The following is an 8,783-nucleotide window of genomic DNA, read 5'->3' as shown; positions in this document are numbered from 1 at the left end:
CTGCCTGGGGTCTATGGGTTTGTGTTGCCAGGCCTTGGAGCCCACATAGGCCGCTGGGCAGGGAGGGTCTGCTTTAGCCAATTCCCCTCTGCAGTGATGATGAGGGCGAGGATGATGAGGAGGAGGAAGAGGAGGAGGAAGAGGAAGGAGAAGAAGAGGAGGAGGAAGAAGAGGAGGAGGAAGAGGAGGAAGAGGAGGAGGAGGAGGAAGAGGCACAGCAAGGGCCAGGAGAGCAGTCCACAGCATCGAGGAAGATTCTGGACCCAAACAGTGGAGTGAGTTCCCTGTCGTTTGCCAGGATCAGAGCCCTGGCCCTCGAATGTGAAATCCTGAGCCATGTTCACGGCGGGTAGTAGGTGTGGGATCCGCTTAAGTACCTTGGGTGCAAACTGTCCTTGAATGCACACTCCTGTAAGTGGAAGAAGAAAATCTTGCCAGTGTGGCTGTATTTGTACCTCAGCCCAGGTGTGTTTATTCATTTGTGCATCGTGACAGGACTAAGGCATGTATCATGCCGCTGCACTGTTCATTATGAAACACGTGTAAATATCTCTGCAAGAATAGGGTGAAAAATCAGCATAAATGGAAATTCTTTTCCGACCCATCTTGGTGACCCGTAGGGACAGCCCCCCGTTCTGGAGACCGTGGCCTACCCGGGACACTTGGTGTCCCCTTGCTTCACTAAGAGGCTGGTGTTGTCAGGACGCCCGGGTCTGTTCCCCTTAGACTCAGAGCTTCTGGAGAACTACGGGTTGGACAAGGTTCCCCACGCTCATGTTGAATTTCAGTTTTTTCCCAGTTTAGGAAAGCATTTCAACAAGTGGCTGGGCACTCCTGTTTCAGTTGTGTGGGCGCCGCTGGTGCTCGCTGGCATTGCTTCCCCCGGCTAGACTCAGGCTCCTGGTGGGGTCCCCTTTAGCCCTCACGCACCTCCTGCGTCATTTCTGGGACATCGTGTGTTCTGGGGAGGAGCCACTTGGCCTAAGGAGGTGGCTTGCCCCCTCCCCAGAGGCTCCTGCACTAGGAGCCAGCCAGGGCAGCATCTGCGGGCCCCTCACCCTTTGGGGGACTGCCCCGTGAACCGGAGGGAGACCAGACTCTGAACCTTGGCCGCCTGGAGTGAGGGGTGCATGTTCTGCATGAGGAGTCTGGGTTTGGACTTCTCCAGAGCCACCTGTGCCCCCTGTCCCTCAGGAGCCAGCCCCCGTGTTGTCCGCCCCGCCTCCTGCAGACGTCTCCACGTTCCTGGCTTTCCCCTCTCCAGAGAAGCTGCTGCGCCTTGGGCCCAAGAGCCCCGTGCTGATAGCCCAGCAGGTGGGTAACAGCGCTGCCAACTCCAGGCCCCTGCGTGCCTCGGATTGGGAGGGGACGCTGTCAGTGGGAGTGGGGGCTGCCCGGTGTTTGTGTGTGTTTTCGTGTCGGGGTGGAATTTAGTGATTCATCAGTTGCACTTAACACCCAGTGTTCATTCCATCAAGTGGCCTCCTTAATGCCCGTCCCCCAGTTAGCCCAGTCCCCCCACCAACCTGACTCCAGCAGCCCTCAGTTTGTTCCCGGTAGTTAAGAGTCTCTTATGGTTTGTCTCTCTCTCTGTTTTCATCTTATTTGTCCCGCACTTCCCCTGTGTTCATCTGTTTTGTTTCTTAAATTCCACGTAAGAGTGAAATCATGTATTTGTTTTTCTCTGACTTATTTCGTTTAGCAAAATATTCTCTAGTTCCATCCACGTCATTGCAAATGCTAAGATTTCATTTTTTGATGGCTGAGTAGTATTCCATTTGTATATTTCCACATTATCCTTTGTTGATGGACATCTGTGCTGTTTGCATAGTTCGGCTTTTGTGGACCTTGCTGCTGTAAACGCTGGGGTGCAGGGGCCCCTTCGGATCACTATGTTTGTATTCTCTGGATAAATACCTAGATGTTTGTTTTTTAGTTTTTTTTAAAGATTTTATTTATTTGACAGAAAGAGACACAGCGAGAGAGGGAACCCAAGCAGGGGGAGCGGGAGAGGGGGAAGCAGGCTCCCGGCTGAGCAGGGAGCCCGATGCGGGGCTCGATCCCAGGACCCTGGGACCATGACCTTGAGGCGAAGGCAGATGCTTAACGACTGAGCCACCCAGTCCCCCCTAGACGTTTGTTTTTTAAATCCACAGACACATGAGTGAGTGTGACCCAGGTATCTGTCAGCCTCCGGAGGTTGCAGATGACGTGCCACGGGGGACGTGTGTGGACCACCGGACAGGCAGGCGTGCCAACTCAGTGACACCTAGGGAGTTAGGGAGTTTTCCCAGGACCCTCTCATGTGCACACATCTAGGCTCCCCACCCAGGTTCTGCAGGACCTGCTGTTCTAGAACACCTGTCCTGCCCAGAGCTCCCACAGAGGCCACATGCCTACCGTGCCCTTGCTCCAGCCTCGCTTGTTTGCTTACTCACCAGTTCGTTCCGAGGCGGCTGGCAGGCGCCTCCTGTCTGCCAGGCACTGTCCCGGGTATTCGGACATGGTTCTGGTATTTAAGCCTTCTGGCAACCCGCCATGTAGACCCCGTTACCCTGTGTTACAGATGAGAAAATAGTTTCGATGAGCCTAAGTGATAAATATAGAGAAATTAAATGGGCCCGTTCTCAGAGCTGGCTTGGCCTTTTGGCTGATGTCCTTTTTATGTTTTATCTGCGTTCTTTTTTTTCCTTACCGTGATACAGGAGATGAAAGGCCCACTTTTTCCTGTAATACCATTTGTCATCTCCTGTATTAGCAAAACTGTTGTGCCTTCCATCCCCGTGAGTGGAGGTCGCACTTGGGCAGCACACTGTGTTTGGACACTTGCATTGTTTCCCCTTGTCTCCACCTCGGTGAAGTTAAACTTCCTTGCATGTGAACGTTGTCTGTACTCTGGATTATTTGTTCAGGTTAGATTACAAGAAGGGGATCGCTGGGGCGCCTGGGTGGCTCAGTCATTAAGCGTCTGCCTTCAGCTCAGGTCACGATCCCAGGGTCCTGGGATCGAGCCCCGCATCGGGCTCCCTGCTCAGCGGGGAGCCTGCTTCTCCCTCTCCCACTCCCCCTGTTTGTGTTCCCTCTCTCGCTGTCTCTCTCTCTCTCTGTCTAATAAATAAATAAATAAATAAATAAATAAAATCTTAAAAAAAAGGGGGGGGATCGCTGGGTCACGGGAATAACCGTGGTTAATGCTGACTCACTCACTCTGTATGGATTACGTACCGCAGTGGGCCAGGCCCATGCCTAGCTCCAGGGGGACAGCGTGGGGTGAGGCAGGACCCATCCTTGCCCACCAGGGGCCTTGGCGAGACAGGCCTCTTCCAGCCAGCAGCAGAGTGCAGGCGCATCTTCACTGGGGCTCCGGCCCCTGTGACCTGCCATTGTCTTTTGTGTCCTCAGACTGACACATCCGACCCAGAAAAGGTGGTCTCTGCCTTCCTGAAGGTGTCCTCTGTGTTTAAGGACGAAGCCACAGTGAGGACAGCCGTGCAGGATGCAGTAGGTAACACTGGGTGGGGTGGGTGGGCCGTGGCTGGCTCTGCCTCCTTGCTGCCTCAGGGCTCAGGGACATTTATAGTCCCTGGAGCCCCTTGTCCCAGCACTAATGTATGTACCACTCTCCAGCCCCTCCTGCCTGTTCTGTTGGGTTCTTGCTATGGAGTAGGCTGGCTGCTCTCCTCTCTTATTTTTTGCAGATGGGGACACTGAGGCCTTTTCAAAGGCATAGAGTTATGTCTAGTTAGACCTCATCCAGGTGGCATCTGCCATAGGAAGACCAGATAGTCACAGCCCCAAGGCCCTTATGGGGACGGTCCTCTCAGGAGAGGTCCTGAGAACTGAGCTTTTGTCCTCATCTGTGGGCCTGTGCACACCGTCCCTCCACCTGGAAGCCTGGAGGATGCCTGCTCTCCCGATAGCGTTCCCAGGGCTTCCCGAGATCTCTTGTCCTGCCGCCACCCTCCCTCGCTACCCCGTTCCCTCCACCGCCTCCATTGTGGCACCTGTCACCTCCCACCTTGAGCATGCGTGTCTGAGCCCCGCCGTGTGGGCCAGGCTTGGTCAGGCAGGGAGGGGAGGAAGGGCTCGGCATGAGGGAAAGGGCAGAGAGGGGTGGAGGTCCGGGCAGCACTTCGTCCTGGATTGGTGCGCTGTGGGCAGCATGGAGGCAGGAGGGCCGGTGGGGAGCGAGGCCGGGGTGGAGCCCTAAGTCAGCTCCCTGAGGTCCCAGCCCCGTGGGCATTGATGAGAGCAAGTTACCTGAATTCTGTTTTCCTGAACAGCCTAGCCTAGAAGCAGGTACCCACACAGTGCCGGTAGACCCCCCCGCCCCTCCTTTCCCTCCCTTCTCTGCTCATCCCCCCCTTGCCTCCACAGTGGCTGAAACCTCCCCCGGGATGATCTTCCTCGCGGGTTGTGCAAGGTCCCCAAGCCCCTTCTCATTGAGGTCAGGACCAGAAGGGCAAGGTGTCACAGCTTGAGCAGGTTGAGCTTTCCCTTGGTGCTGGCTGTCCCCTCAGTCTGGGATGTGGGACCGCCGGCTGCCGCCCTGTGTTCACCTGACTGGGGCAGAAGGCAGGTCGCAGCCTGCGTGTGCCAGGGCCGCGTGCCCTCGGCTGGTGAGCAGCCGTCTGTTGCAGCGGACTCCCTGCCCCATGGCCGCTTCTCCCTTGCAGATGCCTTGATGAAGAAGGCCTTTAGCTCACCCTCCTTCAACTCCAATGCCTTCCTTACCCGGCTCCTCGTCCACATGGGTCTGCTCAAGGTGAGGCTACGGGGGTGCAGGGGGGAACCAGGGGCAGTTCGGGCCACACCCACCCCGGCCCACACCTGAGTCCTGCTGGTGCCCGGGTCTGCTTAAGCAGCTTCCCTTCATGATGGGGTTCAGCTTGACCTCGACCATGGGGATCTCGGAGCCGGGGCTGGGTGCTGGAGACCTAGGGCTTCCCACCCCAGGGGACCTTGTAGCTCACCCTGCCTGGTGCTGTGTGTTCCCTTCACAGAGTGAAGACAAGATCAAGGCCATTGCCAACTTGTACGGCCCTCTGATGGTGTTGAACCACATGGTGCAGCAGGACTACTTCCCCAAGGCCCTTGCACCCCTGCTGCTGGCGTTCATGACCAAGTGAGTGTGCCCTCGTCAGCTCACGTAGCAGCCGGGTCCCATGGATGCAGACCCCTAGTCCGTGGAGGCTTCCCTGGGCTGCTCGTTCAGGCTTGTGAGGGGCTCTCAAGCGTCCGTATTTGAGTCTCTCCTCCGCTGTGCCAGGCTGAGGATGTGGGGCTCAGGAACAGTGTCTTTTCCTGAGAGAAACAGGACATGGAACGGCCCCCATTTCCTGATGAAGCAGCGCTGGATAGTTCAGGGGTTTGCCCACAGTGCTGACCAGGGTCCTGTCCTCAGTGATGTCTCTGGGAGCAGTTCTGTGTCCGTTTCCTCAGCCACAGGGCTGAGGCCAGAGGGGCCTGTCACTCCCGCCTGCCGCAGCCACAGGCCCCTCCCCTGTGGATGCCAGATGCTCAGAGACCTGGAAACCTTGGCCTCGTCCTGGGCCATGGTGGGGCAGTGGCCACAGTTGGGTAGCAAGGAGCCTTCAGACCCCAGCGCCTACGAGGGATGGGTCGGAAGGCTCGTCCCCTGTCCTCACTGAGGTCCTCTGTGGCCCCAGCCGACTCCTGGCCTTTCTCAGGCCTCAGTCTCCCTATCTGCCCCACCAAGCTGTTGCATGAGGTTGTCTCTGGTGTCTGTGACCATCCACACTTCCTGTGAATCCAGTGCCTTGGGGGAAAGTGGGAATGGGGCAAGGAGAGAGGACATAGCCCTTGCCTCGGGGGACGTGAACAAGTGATGTGGGGTAGTCTGGCTCGGCGTGGTGAGGATCTCCGGCCAGCTTCCGGGACTGTTGGCGCCACGGCCTCTTTGCCACCACGACGTCTTGCGGTCCCATGTGCTCCTTGGGCCTCGTGCTCTCGCATGTCTGCCCACCTGCCTGCCACCACACCTGGCCCCCACTGCCGCCGTGGCCCACGCCACCCCTTCTGCTGCAGCTAGACTGGCCCTTGTGAAAAGTTGAGCTGTGGGGCCCCTGGCTGGCTCAGTCGGTGGAGCCTGCGACTCTCGATCTTGGGGTCATGAGTTCAAGCCCCACGTTGGGTGAAGAGCTGAGTGCTTGGCCCCTCTGCCAGAGTCCAGGGCAAGCCCTCACCCTGGCCGCAGAGCTCATGGCCCTGCCTCCCCACAAGGTGCACTCTCCCTGTGCCTGTTCCCACACAGTAGGGGACTTGACCCCAGGGCTTAGCTCCCTGGAACATCTCCACATGATGGCCCCAGCCCCTGCCTGCCACCCCGGACAAAGCCCGGCTCCTTTTGTCTTCTTTGGACTCTAGTCAGAATTGTTCCCTTTACCTTTCTGTTGCCCTTGGGCTGGGCGTGGACCCACAAGAAGAAACCCTCACCCTTGCCCTTGTTGGTCAGGGGCAGGCTGCCTCCTCGCAGCCGCTTGCCCGCCCCCAGCTCAGGCCTCAGTGTGTTCTACTTTAAAAGAGGGGGATTGGTAAAAGCTGTGCCTTAGGCCTCCTTTGAGGCGACTGAGTGACCACAGAGTGACAGGCACATTCCCCCTCCCTCAACTCCTGGCCCAGTGGTCTAGGATCCCAGGGCGATCCTAGACCAGGTCAGTGTCTGTGGGCTGCAGACCCTGGCCACACCCCACACTCACCCAGCGTCCTTTCTTCATCTGTAGTGAGATTCATGATCTTGATGGTGACAATGGCCAACCCATCATCTCTGAGGGCCCGGGTGGGATTCCAGTGCCTGTGAGGACGCTGTGGCCCCTGTGTCCCCTGGAAGGGCCCTCACACAGGCTGCTGGGTGGAGAGCAGGGGCCTGGGTTCCTGGCTGCTCGGCCCTGCATTCCGGCCAGCTCCGGGCCGTGTGGCCTTGGGTGCATTGCTGCCCCTCTGAGCTTCACACACGCCTCACCCTGCGGTGTACGGAAGGCGGGCTCCTAACCTCTCCCTCCCAGAGCCGTCAGCCTCAGAAACCCACGCCCCCCCGCCCCCCAATAGTGGGGAAAGGGCCCCTGCTGCAGCCTGCAGTCCCTGGCCCTGGGCTGTGTGGTGTACCCCCCCACACTGACTGTTCTTTCCTCACAGGCCTAATGGTGCCCTGGAGTCCTGCTCCTTTGCCCGTCACAACCTGCTACAGACTCTGTACAAGGTCTAGATGCGAAGCCGGCCCCCCCACCCCCTGGCCTGGACCAGTGACTTGGGAAGGGACTCGGATGAAGGACTCTGGCCAGAGGCAGGGAGGGTCTTCGTCGCTTGTGTCGTGTCGGTCCCCGAGTGTGCGTGTCGGTGTGGTGCGTGTGCAGGTGTGCGCTTCCTGTCAGGGCTGGGGTTTTAAGGTCTCCCTGCTGGACTGGCCCTGGTCCCACTGGAGGGGAGCTGGCCCCCCTGAGAGGGCTGCAAGCTGCTCTGCCATTAAACTCATTGCCATCTGAGGGCGCTCTGCTGCTCCATGCCTCCAGCTCGAGGCCCTGGTGGCTGTCCCCTCCCACCTTGCCTTCCCCACTCTTCTGGGCTGCCCCAAAGCCTGGGGAGTTGGTCTGTCTGCCGTCCCCTCCCTCTGTGTTGCAGCTGGGCTGAGTTTCCCGCCCTGCCTGGGGCTGCTCACCTAGTGGCTGACTTTGCCTCCTGTCACTAAGCCCTAGGCCTCTAGCCACTGCCATCCCCGCTATCCATCCCTGCTGGGCTGACCTCTACGGCCTGAAGGACAGGGCCTGCTACGGGGGTGGGGCCATGGGGCAGTCAGCAGAGGGCAAGACCCTGGTTCCCAGGCCGTATGGACAGGAAGAAAAGCCAGTGGCAGATGGTGCTGGCTCCAGACCCATGGGGCCTGCCCCTTGCTGCTGAGAAGTCTGTGACTGGCCTGGGGGCCAAGCTGGAGGGGGGCTCTTTGGCAGGCCCAAACCTGTTCTCCGGCCCAGGGGGCAGGGGCAGGGCCCGCGGAGCCTGAACTGAGCTCAGGACGCTCTTAAAGGATCGGGACAGGGTGGGGACTGCGCTGGAGCTGCCCCCCCGCCCCCCCCCCCGCCCCCCCACGCTCTGTGCTTTCCCCTTTGTGCTCTTTGTGTGTCTGGGCTGTGCCCGGGGCTTCACAAATAAAGTCATGTGTGGCAAGCGTGGGGACTGAGAGATTTTTCACCTTAAGTGGGCAGTTCTTGGGGCTTAGTACCTGGAGTCCCACCTTGATCTGTACGGGCTTGTCCGTCCGCAGAAGAGCCCCTGCGCCAATCTCGTGTCGTCCCACGGGGCAGCCACTCTTGCCCAGGCCCAGATGCGTGTGGACACACCAGCTGTCCTTGAGCAGCTGGGCGGTTCGTGCCCAGGAGTGGGCCGCGACTCCTGGGGGTCGGGGGGGTGGGCGGAAGGATCTCCTCCTCTGGGCACCGAGGGGCCTGGGTTAGGCCTGTTTCATCTGTCCAGCCTCATCTTACCCTTCACCTAGGCTTTGGGCTGCAGTTCCTCTAGCCCCCGCATCGCTCCATTAATGGACCTGGCGAAGCCGGACACTGTCTGGATTTTGCCGCGAGCCCCTCTGGCTGCACAGTCAGGAACCCCCCGGGTCTGGCTAGCAAGGTCACTTCACAGGGTTGAGCTCAGCTGGGAAGCCACCACAGGGTATCTGGCCACAGGGCCTGGAGTGGAGGGCACCTTGCCTGGGGTCCTTCCTTCCCTTTGCCACATGTGGTGTGAGGACAGCTAAGCAGACCCTCCTTACT

The 8,783-nt window shown here is 58.9% G+C and overlaps 1 protein-coding gene and 1 long non-coding RNA gene across 2 annotated transcripts in view; both read left to right on the top strand.

The window, feature by feature from the left end:
• RANGAP1 (Ran GTPase activating protein 1) overlaps positions 1-8,181 on the top strand; it is a 31,429-nt gene extending 23,248 nt beyond the window's left edge. Inside the window, 6 exon segments of the mRNA XM_081819120.1 lie at positions 23-275; positions 1,195-1,314; positions 3,403-3,505; positions 4,677-4,765; positions 5,004-5,125; positions 7,156-8,181. Of these exon segments, the coding sequence (XP_081675246.1) occupies positions 23-275; positions 1,195-1,314; positions 3,403-3,505; positions 4,677-4,765; positions 5,004-5,125; positions 7,156-7,225 (757 nt within the window). The 3' untranslated portion in view covers positions 7,226-8,181.
• LOC145721388 (uncharacterized) overlaps positions 1-8,783 on the top strand; it is a 185,703-nt gene that overhangs the window by 153,435 nt on the left and 23,485 nt on the right. The gene's annotated exons all lie outside the window — the stretch shown is intronic.

The sequence above is a fragment of the Leptonychotes weddellii genome, chromosome 5 (assembly GCF_054177405.1).
Source record: "Leptonychotes weddellii isolate Sample4059 chromosome 5, ASM5417740v2, whole genome shotgun sequence".
NCBI lineage: Eukaryota > Metazoa > Chordata > Mammalia > Carnivora > Phocidae > Leptonychotes > Leptonychotes weddellii.
Note: the sequence above shows the minus strand (reverse complement) of the source record. Positions and strands in the feature narration are given on the sequence as shown.